Source organism: Trichomonas vaginalis, chromosome IV (genome assembly GCF_026262505.1).
Source record: "Trichomonas vaginalis G3 chromosome IV, whole genome shotgun sequence".
Taxonomy (NCBI): Eukaryota; Parabasalia; order Trichomonadida; family Trichomonadidae; genus Trichomonas; species Trichomonas vaginalis.
In genome coordinates, this window is record NC_067206.1 from 17277134 (window position 1) to 17295517 (window position 18384).

General features: G+C 32.7%; 10 protein-coding genes and 1 pseudogene across 11 annotated transcripts, besides 8 other annotated features; 6 read left to right on the forward strand and 5 right to left on the reverse strand.

The window, feature by feature from the left end:
• Positions 1 to 10390: part of a mobile genetic element that runs on past the window's edge.
• TVAGG3_0112240 (KilA, N-terminal/APSES-type HTH, DNA-binding family) lies at positions 671 to 1017 on the reverse strand (the record flags this gene model as incomplete). Its single annotated transcript, XM_051223214.1, has 1 exon — positions 671 to 1017. A coding segment is annotated over one exon (347 nt), but the record flags the coding sequence as incomplete, so codon positions are not given.
• On the reverse strand, positions 1901 to 2866 carry TVAGG3_0112250 (organellar and viral DNA polymerase type B; the record flags this gene model as incomplete). Its single annotated transcript, XM_051223215.1, has 1 exon — positions 1901 to 2866. One exon carries the CDS (start codon positions 2864 to 2866, stop codon positions 1901 to 1903), a length of 966 nt encoding a protein of 321 aa, XP_051108201.1.
• TVAGG3_0112260 (integrase core domain containing protein family) lies at positions 3366 to 4218 on the reverse strand (the record flags this gene model as incomplete). The annotated part of the gene is made up of 1 exon (XM_051223216.1): positions 3366 to 4218. A coding segment is annotated over one exon (853 nt), but the record flags the coding sequence as incomplete, so codon positions are not given.
• On the reverse strand, positions 4267 to 5196 carry TVAGG3_0112270 (organellar and viral DNA polymerase type B; the record flags this gene model as incomplete). Its single annotated transcript, XM_051223217.1, has 1 exon — positions 4267 to 5196. The coding sequence occupies one exon, from the start codon at positions 5194 to 5196 to the stop codon at positions 4267 to 4269; it is 930 nt and encodes a 309-aa protein (XP_051108203.1).
• Positions 5427 to 5990, forward strand: TVAGG3_0112280 (uncharacterized protein; the record flags this gene model as incomplete). The annotated part of the gene is made up of 1 exon (XM_051223218.1): positions 5427 to 5990. The coding sequence occupies one exon, from the start codon at positions 5427 to 5429 to the stop codon at positions 5988 to 5990; it is 564 nt and encodes a 187-aa protein (XP_051108204.1).
• Positions 6187 to 6801, reverse strand: TVAGG3_0112290 (uncharacterized protein; the record flags this gene model as incomplete). Its single annotated transcript, XM_051223219.1, has 1 exon — positions 6187 to 6801. The coding sequence occupies one exon, from the start codon at positions 6799 to 6801 to the stop codon at positions 6187 to 6189; it is 615 nt and encodes a 204-aa protein (XP_051108205.1).
• TVAGG3_0112300 lies at positions 8071 to 8898 on the forward strand (annotated as a pseudogene). Its single transcript has one exon. A coding segment is annotated over exon 1 (828 nt).
• Positions 9404 to 9754, forward strand: TVAGG3_0112310 (protein of unknown function, DUF4107 family; the record flags this gene model as incomplete). Its single annotated transcript, XM_051223220.1, has 1 exon — positions 9404 to 9754. A coding segment is annotated over one exon (351 nt), but the record flags the coding sequence as incomplete, so codon positions are not given.
• Positions 9752 to 10390: a terminal%2Cinverted (terminal inverted repeat of Maverick-1C transposon ID:TVAGG3_0112140).
• TVAGG3_0112320 (uncharacterized protein) lies at positions 10391 to 10666 on the forward strand (the record flags this gene model as incomplete). Its single annotated transcript, XM_001283875.1, has 1 exon — positions 10391 to 10666. The coding sequence occupies one exon, from the start codon at positions 10391 to 10393 to the stop codon at positions 10664 to 10666; it is 276 nt and encodes a 91-aa protein (XP_001283876.1).
• A 301-nt stretch (positions 10667 to 10967) lies between these two features.
• TVAGG3_0112330 (integrase core domain-containing protein) lies at positions 10968 to 11603 on the forward strand (the record flags this gene model as incomplete). Its single annotated transcript, XM_051223221.1, has 1 exon — positions 10968 to 11603. The coding sequence occupies one exon, from the start codon at positions 10968 to 10970 to the stop codon at positions 11601 to 11603; it is 636 nt and encodes a 211-aa protein (XP_051108207.1).
• A 76-nt stretch (positions 11604 to 11679) lies between these two features.
• Positions 11680 to 11841, forward strand: TVAGG3_0112340 (uncharacterized protein; the record flags this gene model as incomplete). Its single annotated transcript, XM_051223222.1, has 1 exon — positions 11680 to 11841. One exon carries the CDS (start codon positions 11680 to 11682, stop codon positions 11839 to 11841), a length of 162 nt encoding a protein of 53 aa, XP_051108208.1.
• An 88-nt stretch (positions 11842 to 11929) lies between these two features.
• Positions 11930 to 11991: a mobile genetic element.
• A 1089-nt stretch (positions 11992 to 13080) lies between these two features.
• Positions 13081 to 13118: a mobile genetic element.
• Positions 13081 to 13118: a terminal%2Cinverted (terminal inverted repeat of Banshee-A3 transposon ID:TVAGG3_0112360).
• Positions 13119 to 15358: 2240 nt separating this feature from the next.
• Positions 15359 to 15395: a mobile genetic element.
• Positions 15359 to 15395: a terminal%2Cinverted (terminal inverted repeat of Banshee-A3 transposon ID:TVAGG3_0112370).
• Positions 15396 to 15692: 297 nt separating this feature from the next.
• Positions 15693 to 16532: a mobile genetic element.
• Positions 16533 to 18384: the final 1852 nt, after the last annotated feature.

Sequence of the window (18384 nt, forward strand, 5' to 3'; positions counted from 1 at the left end):
AGAAATTTTGCATAATCTTTAGAAGCATTTAGATATTGTTTAAATGCTTTGTATGTCTTCAGAAATTTTGCATAATCTTTTACATGTTGTTCGTTCTCTTCTTCTGTCATGAGTTCCGAATATTCTAAATTCATGTTCTTTCATATGAGATAAAATTTTATAAAAAAATAAAATTAGCTTAGATTTTTTTTATTCTTCCTCTTTGAAGTTATCGAAATATTCTGTTATTTTTTCCTTCAGTAATGTTAAGTCTTCTTTGAATGTAAGTATTGTGCAACCTTTGATCTCATAGTGTGTTTGAGGAAGAGTATTTTTGACAATTTCCTTTATTTGTTCATTCGGTGTCATTGAAATCGGTAAGTTTTCACGATAGAACCAGTTTCTGTCAGATTTATATATTTTAGCTAAGTCATAAAAGCTCTTGTTGTTTCTTCTGACTAAATGCAACATAACCACATCTTTATCTTCTTCTTTCTCCAACTCTTCAGTATATATCATATACTTATAACTCTTTTCCTTTCCTTTTGGTACTGAACGCGGTATTCTTTTCTGTATGGTTTTGTCTTTGGATTCAATGACTTCATCTTTTGCTTGAAGTTTCTTTTCCATCTCTCCACATTCTGCTTTATATAGTTCATCTAACATCATGAAAATATAACAAGCATAACGAGGTGAAGCCCACATTGCTACAGCGTTTACTAAAAGTCTATGAACATAATAACCTTTCAAACCAGGAGCCAAATTCTTGCGATTTTCGTACGGAATCTCTTCTCTCGGTTTTCCGAGGGAAGCAATCATATGAGGAAATTCTTCTAAAAGTTCTTTTGTCTGTTGGTTTTCAAACCAATGATATGCTTGCTTTGTAGAACGAAGAGCATTCATTATACTTTGCATTTGGTACATGTCATCTTTGACTGAACGAATGAGACGTAACTGTTTGTTATACTGTATGTTCTCGTATTCTTCATTTATGGCTTCATGGACTATAACTGTTGTTGTGTTCTCTAATGTTGTCATTACTGTCTTTACATACAAAATAAAAAAATAAATAAAAATAAAATTAGCGTTATTTTTCTGAGATAAACACTATTTCTTCACAACATTAAATTTTATCCTGTATGAAATGACTTTAAAAAGATTATTGACTGACTTCGAATACTATCTCATTGACGCACTGACAGACCCTCAAAACTGTGTTGAAAGTTCTTTAAGCTTTAAGATTGAAGGTACGACGCATTTTGTCTTCACTTACGTATTGAAAGAATATGACCGTTATCATAACGAAGTGAATCAAACACTAATAAAATTTGTAGATAAAAAATTGGATGAATATTTTAAATGTGAAGACCCAAACACTGCTGGAGATGAGGAAGAATACAGACAAGTTATTGAAAAAATAACGCAAGATTAGATGCAATAGAAAAGAAGTTTAATGAATGTCTTACAAACACGTATGAATATCTTATGCGGTGGGAAGCCAGATGGAAATAAATTTACGTCAAATATGCAATTTATAAAATCTTATGTCGACAGGCTACGTAGCACAGTGGTCTAAGGTGGTGTTATGGAGGGGTCAGTGTCTGTGGTTCGAACCGCGACAGCGCCGTATTTTCTTATTTTCTTTGTTTGTCTTGTTTGTCGTGAATAAAAAGTGTCATAAAAGTGCTCTATCTTCCACGGGAATAAATAAAAAATTTCCTTTATTTCTTCTTTATTTCTTTGTTCCCGTGGAAGAAGGGTTTTGCTGTTTTTTCTCAGCCGAAATCAATGATTTTTTCATTTTTGGAATCCTTAGCGAATGAGGAATCTTTTCTCTCGTGGAAGCTTTGACCAAAAATAATGTTTAGGTGAAGAGGTGAGATCTCACCCGTTTTCTCACCTAATTTTTCACCTCTTTTTTTCACAAGCGTTTTACATGAATTGTACGATGTATATTTGAAATCCTAAACAATTTCGTAGCTTCTATTTCTTCTTTTAGTACATCGAATGTTTTAACAATGCCGAAGGTTTCTTTATACTTCTTCTTGACGTCAGATAGAAGGAAATCGTCAGCAGTTGGATAATTTTTGTTCAGAAATGACAGCATGTCCATTTTATTTTCTACCGGCTTCTCTGCTTCTTTCTTTAAGTCAGCATAGTCGTTTCGCATACGTTCTATCTCTTTTACTGAATAGTTATATTTCCTCATTGCTGCTTTACATTTAGAACATTGCGACATCGTTTTTGCGTTATACATTGAAATAAAACCAGCTAGAACAACCAAGGCGTCAATGGTTTTCTTTAAATCTGAAGCAGTTGGTTTTATCTGTTCATGCCATACCTTACCTCTTCTATCTTTATCTCTTATCTGCCATACACATTTTGCAGCTAATGAAACAAAGTTGTCGTATGTCTTAAACTCCCCAGATTTATATATGTCAGAGATGTTCTTATATACCATGTCGCAATCTTTGTCCATAACTTTATGGTTGCAATGATATCCTAGAAACTCATAATTTACTTTACGTATGAATTTCTTAATTTCTACTGAGTCAGTTGCTTTGACTTCAATTTCGTCGAATTCAGGAATAGTTAGTTTTTGCTGCTGAATTTCAGGTAGTTTAGGCAAATGGTCGATGAGGTCCTCCATTTCATAAAGATACTGTTCATTTGTTTCATCTTTCGCACTACAGTCTAAATTACTTGTTAAAAGTTCCTGCTTTATTCTTTGTATTTCTGTTTCGAAAGTAAATGAAGAAGGAATGAAGCTTTTCATTTCTACTAACATAGATGTTGGATTCATGACTAGCGAGTTTGGTGCTGTAGTTGTGGACAGAGTCCCGCCGTTCGTGGCTTGAATTGTTGTTGTGCCGATTGTTGAAATCATATCTTTTATACAAAATAAAAAAATAAATAAAAATAAAACTAACTTTATTTTTTCTATCTTAAGGAAATTCATGAAAATTCACGAGAAAGCTAAAGCAATCTGAGCCGCTAAGCGGCGAGGGTGAAAAAAGAGGTGAAAAACGGGTGAGATCTCACCTCTTCACCTAAAATATATTTTTGGTGTAAATTTATGACAAAAATAAATGGTACCATTAATGATATCATGACTGTTCTCATTCATGTCTGATTTACATCTAATGAAAAAATTTAGAAGAATTTTCTTATTCTTTCTGGCTTATTTTTGTCTTTCCAGTACTCCCGCTCTAATGGTCCCAGATGTGTTGACTTTGACTCTCTCAAGTTCTTAGATGGTATAACATCTTCAACGCCTCCTTCATATCTTACTTTATAAGTGTCATCGTTTATGTTATAGCCAAGTATTTCAATAACCACTCCTCGCTTTGCTTCGTCAATGGTTTCAGCAAGTTTGCCATTACTACTTTCGACTAATTTGTGACGATGGTAAAACGCAATAGAGTCGTCAGCAGCTTTTATAAGATATCCATTACCTTGCGTAGAGTCTACGATATAATAGTTTCTACTTAACCTTAAACGTTTCTTTGTCAACGGTTTGTCGTCAAGAACTACACGAACTTTTGTACCAGGAATGAGGGTAAATTGTGTTGAATTTCTGATATTTTGCGTTTGGCTTCGTTTCTTTTGTATATACTTTTCTTCTTGTTGTTGTGTCATTGAATTTGGTGTATGCCCTGTTGTAGAATGTGTTGAGGAATTGTAAACTTCGGTGAAATGTTTCATTGTTTCTTCGGTAAAGTCTCGCTCTTGGTTTAAATCTCTGAGCGTTCTTATGAAGCGGTTTATGATGCCGAGTATGTTATGGTTATGGTCTTCAGTAGTGTAGTGAGTTATGTTATGCTTAATGAGAAAATCTGTGATTTCATTGCTGAGGTATGCACTGTCTTTGTCTGATGTTAAAGTACTTGGGCTATGTTCTGCTACAAACTTTTGTAAAACTCTTAACACTTCACGAGTTCCTTTATTTTTCATTGGATATGCATATGCTTTACGAGTGTTAACATTAATGAAGATGAGGAATGGTTTATGTACTCCTTTCTTACTCTGAACGAGAGTGTCAAATTGGTATGCGTCAGGAGTGTTGGAGTAAATTGGTAAAAAGTAGTCGTAAGGGTTTATTTTTGTTTGATGTACAACATTTTTGTCAAAGAACCTTTTCACTTCAGCTCTGTTAGTAAATCCCCAACTCTTTGCAGCTTCATTGAATTTCTTAAATGACCTCCATGGATGTTGTTCGAATACTTCTTTCAAGCTCATTTATGTAAAGTTAAAGATTTTATTCAAGACGGTACCATGCGAATATAGTCACAAATGGTGGCATATAATCTGCACCCGAGCCTGTTGGATTTGTTGTGAAAGTATGGACATGATTTCCTCCCGGTTCAGTTTGTCGAAAAGTCTTTTTTGCTGCATTGTTATAAGATGGAGATAAAACATCATTGCCAGCTTTATTTTAAGGCATGCATAGTCTGGTGTTTGAGGAGCAGAAGGCTCGATGTATGTAATTTTAAAGAAATCGTCATAATTTTTCTTAAAGGTTTCATATGTTGTTTTGAATGTATTGAACCTCATTATTATATCAAGAAGTTTTGTCAATGAGTCAGCAATTGCTTCATCTACTGTTGACGTTTTGAGTTTTATTTCTGCTGAGTCGTTTATGAATGGTACTTGACATTGAGTTGTATATGGGTCAAATCCTGTAGGACCCAAATGAAGCAAGTAGTCTAAAATATCACGAACAGACTTTGAGACAGTTGTGTCGTTCTTCATGACGATTTCACCATTTACAATGAATGACATAGTACATGAAGTTATTTGTGGGTCAAAACCAGAAGGATTGAAATGAAGCATATAGTTCAGCGCCGCATACACTGACTTATACACTGTTTCATTATTTTTTGACACAATTTCACCATTTACAATGAATGGCATTGTCGAAGGAGTTGTTTTTGTATCGAACCCTGAAGGATTGAAGTTAAGAATGCTTTCAAGAGCTTCATATACAGACCTATAAACAGTTGTGTCGTTCTTCATGACAACTTCACCATTTACAATGAAAGGCATAGTACATGGAGTTAAAATAGGGTCAAACTTTTCATAGTCCTTCCATGTTATATATTTCTCAGTATTTCCATCAGAAATAACAATATATTTGTCAGTAAGTGTGAGAGAGTATTGACCAAAATATAAACGTTTAGCTCTGTCAGCTTCATACGCATATGCAGCTATACTCATATTTTAATGAGAATAAAATGTTGTTCTATTTGCAAAGTACAGACCCAAACGAATACGGGACAGTAAAGCTACAAACAAACTTAGGTCTTCAGAATGAAGCACTTGCTTTCAGAGTTGTTGACTTCAATACTATCGCAACTTTTGTCATAACTGACGAAACAGATTTCATGGAGTTTGAAATAGATGGAAAGAAGCACAAAATAAGATTTCACAATAATGTAGAATATAAGATGGAAACATTAGCTGGAGTGTTAAATGCTCTCATAAATACTACAATAAACAAGGATAACGAAGAAAACTTAATGAATGTTAAACTTATTGCAGGAGTTTTGAAGTTCAGTTATGCGAAGGAGTTTAAGATAACACGAATGAGTCATAGAGTTCAATTGCTTCTGGGTGCATACCATATGACATTTCCTTTGAAAAGTGTTGACAAAACGATTGAGATGAAATCTGTTCCATACGTATGTTATGGTAATTGTTTATACATTGAGTCAAAAATAGCTAATGTCACAGGTATTTCAGGAGTTAATAGTAAAGGTTCAGTAGAATATAAGTCTTTCTGTTATGCAGTCAATTCAATGTTCATTCCAAACGTTCCTGTCATAGCAACTCATTTAGGTAAATGGGTTCGCATTAGTCCTCATAATTTGAAAGACATGCAATTCAGACTTGTTGACTTTCAAGGAGAGCCTGTAGAACTGAAGGCACCAGTGCGAATGACTGTTGAAGTTGACTTTTTAGAAAATATTAAATGCAACAGCTTACAAGAGAACTCAGAGCTAAAAATATAAAGTATGAATGTTATGTATTAGGTCATGAACTTTGGTTGTTGCTGTTTGATGAAACAAATGAGTTAGTTATGTCAGTCAAGAGAACAGAAAAATATTGTGTTAGTGAAAACTGCACCAAGTCAATAAGATTAGGTTTGCATTATGAAGATGAGTTCGATACTGTTGAAGAAGTTTTGGATAGATATTACAAATTGCTTTAATTTACTAAAACATATTTCAAGCAAAGTTTATATTCTGTTGAAAGTTTTGTATACTCGTTCGAATATTTATACTTAAACTCAACTCCTGTAGTTCCTGGTGTTTCAATGATGCGGATGTTACCTATTTTCATGAATGGTGGCGTTTGACCACAGCATTCGATTTCAGGGTCGAGATAGTCAATGACACATTGTTTCCCTGTTATTCGTGATATAACATTTTCAAGGTCCTCCTTTGTTAGAATTATTTGGTTCTTGCTTATAAGATTTACCAAAAGCTTCTTATCGTCTTTGAGTAAAATTGTTTGGTATAACTGAAGAAGGTAATGGTCTACGTTATCTGAAGGATTTGTTTGAACATTTGTGTAAGGATTGTCGTTGGCTTCTCTTGAAAGAACTTGGTCCAGTGGTGGATACTCTAACTTAACGTCTGATGTAGCGTTAGCGTTTGAAGCTGAGTTTAAATTCACGGATTTCAGCTCTGGTTCTTTTTCTTTCAAACACTCTGAACTATAGTTCTTTATGACAATATTGTTTGTCGTTCGTGAGTCAACATTTGATGTTGGTTCAATTGGAACATTAACGGCACCAGCTAAGATGGATTTGCTTCTCATTTCATATAGAATAAAAACCTTTTATATGTATGAAATGAACAATATACTCGACAAGGGTTTGAATGTAAAGCTAACGAATGAAAATATTGTTGAATTCACTGAGACAGGAGCTGTGTATAAAGATGTAGAACTACTGAACAAAAGAGCTAAGGGAAGAAGCAGGAACATGAACAAAGGGTGGAAGCCTATAAAAATTTATGTCAATGATGGCTCAGGAGGTTCAAACATAAAGTATGCAGAAAGTTATAGAGTTTATGCTCTCAAAGGTGAAAAGCCTTCATTTAAGAACAGCTATTCTAACGCATATCCTCAAAAGCTAACGGATGGGGAAGTGGATGATATGAATGACAGCAAAAATATTAACAGAAATGGCGACAGAGATGCATGGAATTTGTTTACCATCAGTCAATTGAAGGTTAAACTTTAAAACAATGTTGGTCGTTCCCATGGAATATTTTTGACTTTAATGGTATTAGTCATGATATGAATCTCAAGGTATGAACGAGGAGAGATGAGAGACTTATATGCTTCCCAAATTTCTTCAAAAGGTAATGTTATACCTGACTGTTTCCAAATGAGTTCAATATCATAACGTGAGAAACCTTGAAAGATAACGAAGTCAGTTATGAGACGTTTTATGTTTAAAGCAAGAAAACGCCATGTTTGCATAAGTATTGCTACAGTTAAGTGGTAATGTCTGACTTTAGTAATGATGTTAGCTAATGGTGAGTCTGGTTTTGACACTAAACCTTTTCCGCGAAGTCGTCACAAACAAGTGTTTGAAGGATATTTTTTGAAGGGGTATTTTGAAAGTTTTGACAGAATGTAGTTTGTAAGTCGTTTCATATCGTAAACTCCTGAGTATTGACGTAAGTGGTGTTTGTCAATAATTCTTTCCATCTCCTCAGAAGTCTTTTGCATTCCTGACTGTATGAACTCACGATGGCATAATATTTCCTCTTACGTCGAATGTAACGTTGAAGAAATTCAATGAGTTCACTGTCTGGAACTTTAACGACAGAGGCTTGAACTTTTGACATAAATGTTTTCGCTGTTGAGTCCATAGAGTCTGAAGTTGCTGATATAATGATTTGGTCATAGTAAGAGTCGTTTCCTAAACGTTCTGTTATGAGTATATGACGAATGAGGTTAAATGTCTTACCTGAACCCATCTTTCCACAATAGAAATAAACACCATTTGAACAGAACTCATAGTCCTTACTGAAAGGAAGAATAAGAGAAGAGTTAAGTTTGTCTGTAGTTTCATTCATGTCTTCATCTACGTCATGTATTAAATGCTTCATTTTATCTCCATTAAAAATGCAAGTCAGAAATATTCAGAACATAGCACCGAGTCTAACTGACAAGAGTATAAAGATATACTATGAACACGTTATGATGAAACCAACCAAAATTCAAGAAAGTCAGTATACTTATGAATATCCAAGACACTGGGTAGAGTATGTAGGAGGTGAGAAAGCTATTGAAATCAGACAGGTTCGAAGTATTCCAGCAGGAAGAACAATATTATTGAAGAACTTTAATGTTTTGAGGTATAATGATGAAACAAAGAAGCAAGATAGTTTTCCTGTTGCTGTGTATGTGAACTTAGATACAGGAGATGACATGAAAGTTTTTAACAAAGCTTCAAACGGTAGTGAGAGAACAACTGACTGCGGAAGGACATCCATTACCTTCAGAAGTTACCATAGCATATAATTTTGAAACAAACTCAATAGATTTTAAAGTCGTCTCTGCAAAGAAGTCAGGTTTTACATTTAATGAAGCAGATGTATATTCGAATGAAAACTTCAAAGCTATTGCATGGTTAGATAATGACGATTGCTTTAAGAAAATATTTAAATACAGTGACTCAACGATGTCAATAGATGACCTTCGTGGAATGTTACCATCGACGTTTACAGTTGAAGGTTCAGCAGGATTGCTTACAAGATTGTCAATTGGTGGCATTTGGTCTCGTGAGAACATTGTTATAAAATCCAGTATAAGTGAATTTGCTGAAGAATCTATATTATGTCTTTCAAACTATATGTATTCGCCGCCGAAGCATTATAGTATAACAAACTTTGTCAGTAAGTTTAACATAAGACTTGTCGAACCTTCTTCAATGAAAGATGTTGTGCTACCTAAAGATGGAAAGGATGGACTCATTATTGAAATGATTTTAATTGCATATTAAATGAGCTTGTTCTTGAAGGTCATTCATGATGAAATAACTGTTGTAGAAGATGTTAGCAATTGTTCAGACATTTTGAAGCGTATAGATGATATAAGAAATAAGTTAGATAGACCGCAAAGCGGTGAGGGCGAAGCCCGTGAGAACGCTTATGTTTCATTGACTTTCTCCAGTAACGAGAACTTTTATGAGATAATATTGAAGAGAGATGATTTTAATATGGTGTAAATGGTAGCTTGGGCAGCTTTAGGCGCAATGGGAACAAAAGCATTAGCATTTGGAGCAAAAGCACTTGGAGCTTATGACGCAGTAAATAAAATGAGTGGAGGAAGGGTTTCGAAGACATTAGATGCAAATAAAGGGAAGATTGGAGGCTGGGTTGCAAAGAAGTTAAGATTAAATAAAATAGGGCTCATAAATAAAGCATCCAATTTGGTTGCGACTGAGTCAGAAAATGCTTTAGGAAAGGACGATGAGTTTGCAAAACACGCAAAAGACTTTAATGACCAGATGAAAGGTGAAACAATGCATTTAAATAGAGTCGATGGAACTAAAGAAAATGTTTCTTCTCCACCAGTAGTTCTTCCGTATGGTCCCTATGGAATGTATGGAAACCCTTATGAACGACCATTTGACCCATTGACTGGTGGAAGTAACTGGTATCATTACGGACGAAGAAGAAAGACAGTCAAGTTGGAGACAGACGTGAAGAAAGCAACTAAAAAGAAACCAAGGAAGAGAGTTATAAAGCAATGAATTCAACAGGGTGAAAAAACAGGTGAAAAAAGAGGTGAGATCTCACCACTTCACCTAAATTTATTTTTGGGCTATGTTTTCATACGTGTGAGGGTGGTGATATCATTAATTTTTAAGTTTATTTTTTTATTTTATTTTTATATAAATGACAGAACAAAAGCAACTCATACAAATCGAAAAATATAACAAACATACATTTAAACATTTATTCTTCCTTCCTGAGTATAACATGTTCTTTACACTTCATCCTAGACCAGTAGATTATACATTGACTGTGTATAAAGATTGTCATGGTAGTTTTATAAAAACTTATGATGATGAAGGTAAGTTAACAAGACTATGCATTTCAAAACTTGAGAAACTTTATGACTTCAAGTATGACTACAATAGAGTTAACATTGACGATGAAGATATAGAAGAAAATTTATGAGAACGTTTATTTTTTTCATTAGTGAGTTCGTTAGCGAAGTCGTTAGTGAGGTGAAGTGGTTGGCGGCTTTGTAAATATTTAAGGTTAAGTTAGTGTTGTCGTTTGTGTTGTAAAATATACATTAACGGTTTTGTAAAGTGTCAAATTCACAGATCATGGGTAAGTAGGTGCGCAGTGCCGCCGTACACGACTAACCCATACTAACTATGGTACATCTTCTCTTAATAGTGCACAACAACAGCTCAGACCCAGCAATGGTACATCTCCTCTTAATAGTGCACAACAACAGCTCAGACCCAGCAATGGTACATCTCCTCTTAGTAGTGCACAACAACAGCTCAGACCCAGCAATGGTACATCTCCTCTTAGTAGTGCACAACAACAGCTCAGACCCAGCAATGGTACATCTCCTCTTAATAGTGCACAACAACAGCTCAGACCCAGCAATGGTTATACTCCTCTTAGTAGTGCACAACAGTTAAATCCTCAAGCCACTCCTTCAAACCAATCATCTGGTACATACAATCAACTTGCTCCTAATCCCATCAGTTCGATCAATCAAGTCAACGTGCCAATCCTCCTAATCCTCAATCTCGTCCGCACGACCAGTTTGTTGATATTCCACTTTCCCGTGGTAGACCCAAACAACCAGTTCCTGATGATCTCATGCAGGCCATTCTCAATTTATTCGAACAACATGGGCGACATGGTATCATCCCCACTTACCTTAGGCTTAATAAAGATATAGCATTCGCCCATGAGCATGAACAAGATTTTGTTCGAATGAAAGATGGCCTGCTTCCAGTTATGAGCTCAACACAGGACTGGTTTCAGAATGTGCGACGTGACAGGCCTCTCAATCTTATCTCTAAAGAAATCCCCGCTGACATTAATCAAGATGATAACCCTACTCCATATGCTATAAATTTACAAAATATCAAATATCTTCCTCTCCCTCTACCTCAGGCTCCATCAAGGCATATGGTCGAAAAGGCTTTTATCATTCTTGGATTAACACGTCCACGGGGACCCAAGAGACCTAAAGGGAGGACAAGATACGAGGCTTTACTTCCAAATCAAATCTGGCACGTTGACATTCACTTTCTCAATAAACGCAGAAGTGAATTATTGTATGGAGTAATAGATGATTGTACCAGAATGGTTTTGGAGTGGCAGCATCTCTCCTCCAAACATGCAAATCAGACCGTTAAGGTAATTGAGCGGGCCATAAAACGTTTTGGTCCCCCTCATACCATATGGTCTGATAATGGAGGAGAGAATAGAGGTGAATTCCTACAAGCGATGAGATGCAAAGGAATTCGAAATGTCTATATTGTGCCACATTGCCCTTACCAAAACGGTAAGATTGAGCGATTGTGGCCCAATATAGAAAATTCAGAGTTGGGTCAATTCCTATAACTCCAAGCCCCATGCCGCACTACCGACACGTCTTCTCAATGGAAGGAAAATCAATTATAGTCCAAATGAATTATGGATGAAGGGGCCCATTTGGAGACCAGGAATGCCTGCCAAATGGGTCGTTGATGGAGTTACCCAAGACTTTCTCCCAGGATCAGTACAGGCTAGAGAAATACCAGAACTCCAAGATGAGGAAGAAGAAATCGATAATAAAGATGGTAAAAAAGAGAAGGAGTGACAAAGTGAAGAATATGAAGGTGGATATGAAGAAGAATATGAAATAAATTATGAAGAAGATAATGATGAATAAAATGTCACTTTTTATATTTTTGTCACATAAAGTTGTCACTTTTCTGTCAAACCATTTTTATCGTTTTCGTATATAACAATATAAATGATGTTTTTATTCATACTATGTCGTTAATCTATGATTTTTTGAAATTCTTCGTAGATAATTAGAGGGTCGGGGTCCAATTCGAATGTCCATTTGACTTCTGAGTCCCATGCCTCCTTTGGTGTGAGTTTCTTTTTGTAAAACTCTTCCAAACTTCGATGTGCCCACCTCTCATTATAAGATGTGATCAAGGATGAAAGTTACTCAAGAACTGGGACAACCTTCTGACGAGCATTGAACAGAGTATTCCAAACTCTTTCAACTTTTCCGTTTTGGTGTAGTGTATAGGGCAATGTTCGCCATTGTCCAACATCATGATCGGAAAGTTCGTTTTGAAATTGAATTCCCACAAATTCTTTACCGTTGTCCATTATTACTTTTTGTGGTTTAAAATTTGTGGTTTCAATTGCATTTTTTAAGGCGTTTGCTGTAGATTCCATTGTTTTGTCATTTAAGACTTGCCAATAAATTATATACCTTGTGCGATCATCCAAAAATGCAATTAAATATTGTTTGCTATTTTCTTCATTATAAAACATTTTTAGATGCGTGTGACAAAGTTGATTTGCATATTGAGCAACATATCTGTATAATGTAACCGGCTCTTTTAGATCGTCTTTTTTGTATTTGTAGCACATATATTCATCAAATACTTTTTTGATATCTCTATCGCTCACATTTTTATTTTCTCTGAAAAGTGAGTTTTTAATACGATGATAACCGACATCAAATTGAGCTTTTTCTGCCAAAACTTGAAGGGCAATATTTTCATCAATTTCTTTTTTAGCCTTCCTTTCTTTTTTATTGGTAAATTAAAATGATTAAATAATTCTGATAATTTTTCTTTTCTTATGTGGAGGAATTGAGCGGCACTATTTAAAGTTTTAAATTCTCCATTTTGATACATTCTGTGAACAAATCTAATTCGTGATGCAGTAATTCCATCAGGAAGTTCATATTCATCTGGAGATTCCATTAAAAATAAAAAAATTCAAAGGTTTATTTTTGTTAGGCCATGAAGACATAATATTATTTAATAGTTTAATTAATTTTTTTATTTTATAATATATCAAATATATATATTGTTGTAAACAGAAATTCATCAAAAGTGACACCCCAGAAAAGCTAAAATATTGAATTTTTGGAACTTTTGATAGAGCACGTTTTTAAATATTAATTAAAGTAAATTTATATTTTGTAAAGATTCTTTTTAATAAAAAATAAAATTTTGAAGAAGAACACAAAATCTTCTGAAAAATAATATCACATAAACTCATATTATTTTCTAATATATAACTATTTTATATAAAAATCAAATTCAATGATCTTAAAAGCGAAGGATAAACCTCAAAATTTACGAATATAATAAGTGGAAATATAATGATTATCTATCATAAAACCATATGAAATATCAATTTTTGCTTTACGCCTAATTTTTGACGACAATTAGCAAAAAATGTTAAATGTTAACACTCAGTCCATTTGAATATGAAAAATAAAATTGACTTTGATTAAATGTTTTTATTTATCATGCAATTCTTCTTGCGACCAAAGATTTGAATAAAAGTTCAAAAAATAAGATAGCTTAAAAAATAATATACGGTAGTGTTTACTAATAGATGAATAGTATATAAATTCTATTAAAATGGATTTGATCCAAAAAATATAAACCAAAAATAATTGTTATAATTTAAATGAAGAAGTAATTTAAAACGATTTTATTTATGATCAAATTTTGTATATTTTTTTGGATCAAATCCATTTTAATAGAATTTATATACTATTCATCTATTAGTAAACACTACCGTATATTATTTTTTAAGCTATCTTATTTTTTGAACTTTATTCAATCTTTGGTCGCAAGAAGAATTGCATGATAAATAAAAACATTTAATCAAAGTCAATTTTATTTTTCATATTCAAATGGACTGAGTGTTAACATTTAACATTTTTTGCTAATTGTCGTCAAAAATTAGGCGTAAAGCAAAAATTGATATTTCATATGGTTTTATGATAGATAAGCATTATATTCCCACTCATTATATTCGTAAATTTTGAGGTTTATCATTCGCTTTTAAGATCATTGAATTTGATTTTTATATAAAATAGTTATATATTAGAAAATAATATGAGTTTATGTGATATTATTTTTCAGAAGATTTCATTCTATATGCCTATGAAAAGTACTCTCAAAACTAACTTTTCCTAATTATAATTAAATCTAGAATATTGTATTATGCTTAGTATTATGTTGTGCATGAAAAATAGCGTGACTTCACTTTTGACAAAAAGTGACACTATTTCTGATGTTTTTGTCATTTATTTGTCAGATTTATAAATGGATAATAATGCTGTAAATCAGATATTAATTAAAAATATTTACGATTTATTTGTCGAATTGAAAAGCAAAATGATATTTTTTTAATTGAAAAACGTTAATATCTGATATTTTGAAGTTTTTAATATTTGTTAGTATCTTAAATTATTGAATGCATACGTTTTTTATGTTCTCAATTTTAAAAAAATTGTGAAGAATTTAGTTTTTTGGAGATGGATGTTTAATATTTGTGAGTGAGAATGCAAGCAGGAGTTTGGTACTTTAAGGCTAGGTTGAGATAGATTTCCCATTATATTCTCTGTGAATATATTGTTTGAAAATTCAAGATATAAAAATATATTATCAAAAAATTTTATATTTTTAAATACAATAGGGTGGAAATATAGTACGATGAGATAGCAATGATATATTTTATAATGGGAGGTAATCTGAAGATAAGTAGCAAATTTTATGCGATTTTGATTGGGAGTTGGAGGGTGTGTATACTATAGCATGTAATAGTATCTCACACCCTCCAATTCTTCCTATGGCGCCGAAAAATTTTTGGTGAAATGCGACGACATTTCACCAAAAAATTTTCGGCGCCATATAGAGAACTATAGTCTGCGAGGTACTGATTCTATCTATGTACCTCGCAGACCATAGTTCTCAGCCAAAATGGCTAATAATTTGAGAGTCTATATGATAATGTAAAAGTTAAAACATTCAAGTATTTAAGTATTTCTTTAAAATATTAAGTTTTTTATTTTTCCAATAAAATTCTAATATCAAATATTTTATTTAACGATTAATTTTATTTATATTTTTATAGTTTTTTTAAGAAAAATATTGTTAGGGTTTTATGGATTTTCAATTAATATACAAGATAATTCATGAATGTATATATTTCCAAGTTTTTAAGGATGCATCACTTTACATTTGTAAACTGTCAAAAATGAAGTCACGCTATTTTTCATGCATTACATTATGCTTAGTATTATTTCATTGTTCTCATTCAATTTAGAATTTACAAATGTCAAAAAATTGAGAGCTGTCACTTTTGATGAATTTCTGTTTATTACAATATTGACTAGTTAAAAATTAAAAAAATATTAAAAATAACATTTTGTAAAGTATCATTTTTTCTCTGTAAAGTGTCAGAAACATTTTTGATATGAGGAGCTTTACAATAAGAAACTCACATCAAAGGAGGCATGGGACTCAGAAGTCAAATGGACTTTTGAATTGGACCCCCGACCCCAAATTATTTGCGCATGATTACACTGCCACAGACAAAATGGGAAAAGAGAGAAAAATGGCACTGCATCATACATTTATCGAGACAGCGACATTTTTCGAAAAAGTGACATTGAGTGTGAAAACAGGGGAGTGGGTCTCAAAATTATTTTTTAAAATATTATATATATAATATCTCTGTCTTATTTAAAATCAATTCTCTCATAAAAATATCAAAAAAATTCATATTTTCAAAATAAAAAATATATCTCAATTTCTAAGATATTATATATTTAATTTAACATTTGTATCTCTCAAATATCATATATTTATCATAATATCTTATTTTTAAATTTCAATTAAACCGCCATCAAAAAATGATGGTCCACCTCACATTCTTCATCTACTCCGGTACATATTGGTACCAGAGTCTTCAAATATAAAAAACTCTGGTATCAACATATACCGGAGACGGGTTTCCACTGTTCTCACGAGAAGCTCTAAGAAGTTCTTCTGATTCGAGAAGAACTTCTTAGAGCTTCTTGTGAGAGCATTTTAATATAATACTCTGGTACCTATTTGTACCAGAGTCGACCTTACAGCCCTTTCCCCAGTTTTTGATTTTGGGAAAGTTTCCGAGCCTTGAGAGGAAATTCTCCCTGTGAGGTGCAAATCTAGAATTTGTGCCTCAGAGCGAGTAGTCCTCACATCAAGTCTCGGAAACTTTTCTCAAATTCTAAAAAATTTTGGGAAAGTTTCCTTGCTTTAAAGTGGGAATAGAGCCTTTTGAGGCACTACATATGAATCAGTACCTAAAAAGGCTCTATTCCCACTAGAAATTGCCAAAACTTGCGTCTGATTGCAAACAATCAGACGCAAGTTTTGGCATGTTAAAGAGGGAATTGTTCCCTCTGATGTATATATTAAGAATATATACCTTAGAGAGAACAATTCCCTCTAGAAAGTGAGGAAACTTTCTCCGCGATATAACTTATTTGCTGAAAATTTCGTACATTATGAATGAAGATGGAGTTTTTTGAGGCACTGATAATATTTCAGTGCTTCAAAAAACTCCATCTTCACTCCAATGTACGGATCGAGAAACAGTGACACCCCCTCATGAAAGTGTCACATTTTCGTAAAATCCCATCACTCTACATTTATCTCACAATTTAAAATAAATCTTTACGAAGGAGGAGATTCTTTAACGGCGCTTTAGGAAAATCCTGAAATCATGATGTTTAAAAATACAAATAAAAAATTGAAAGAAGGTTAAAATTTAATAGAAAAAAAGCAGATAAATTAAGGTAAAATCGGTCAATTGATAGATGAAATATCAGGAGCACAAAAAGTTGAACAAAGGATGATAAATAAATTTTCATCTAACAAAAATGAAATAATTAAGCAGATAAGCAAATTATTGAAAAGGTAAAAGAGTAGGTTGAAGAAATCATTTATCAAATTAGATAGAAAAAAAATAAAACGAGATCATTTTAATTGTAATGCATGAAAAATAGCGTGACTTCATTTTTGACAGTTTACAAATGTAAAGTGATGCATCCTTAAAAACTTGGAAATATATACATTCATGAATTATCTTGTATATTAATTGAAAATCCATAAAACCCTAACAATATTTTTTCTTAAAAAAAACTATAAAAATATAAATAAAATTAATCGTTAAATAAAAATATTTGATATTAGAATTTTATTGGAAAAATAAAAAACTTAATATTTTAAAGAAATACTTAAATACTTGAATGTTTTAACTTTTACATTATCATATAGACTCTCAAATTATTAGCCATTTTGGCTGAGAACTATGGTCTGCGAGGTACATAGATAGAATCAGTACCTCGCAGACTATAGTTCTCTATATGGCGCCGAAAATTTTTTGGTGAAATGTCGTCGCATTTCACCAAAAATTTTTCGGCGCCATAGGAAGAATTGGAGGGTGTGAGATACTATTACATGCTATAGTACTCACACCCTCCAATTCTTAGCCAAAATCGCATAAAATTTGCTACTTATCTTCAGATTACCTCCCATTATAAAATATATCATTGCTATCTCATCGTACTATATTTCCACCCTATTGTATTTAAAAATATAAAATTTTTTGATAATATATTTTTATATCTTGAATTTTCAAACAATATATTCACAGAGAATATAATGGGAAATCTATCTCAACCTAGCCTTAAAGTACCAAACTCCTGCTTGCATTCTCACTCACAAATATTAAACATCCATCTCCAAAAAACTAAATTCTTCACAATTTTTTTAAAATTGAGAACATAAAAAACGTATGCATTCAATAATTTAAGATACTAACAAATATTAAAAACTTCAAAATATCAGATATTAACGTTTTTCAATTAAAAAAATATCATTTTGCTTTTCAATTCGACAAATAAATCGTAAATATTTTTAATTAATATCTGATTTACAGCATTATTATCCATTTATAAATCTGACAAATAAATGACAAAAACATCAGAAATAGTGTCACTTTTTGTCAAAAGTGAAGTCGCGCTATTTTTCATGCACAATAGAGATCATTTTAATTTCATACATTTTTAATTTAATATGATTTTAAACAAAGTTTGAACCAGTACAGTAATACATTGTGCGTGTCCAAGTGTCTTCAGCTCACTGTCCAAACACAATGGGACTATTGAGTAATCACACGGGTACGCACAATGTATAGTGTCTACATATTTTATATAGAATAATTGAGAAAAAAGTGCCATAATTTTCATGCACGCCATCATGAGACGTGCCTTTACAGGAGAAGAAACAGCTAGACGTACAACTGGCGGCTTTAAATTCAT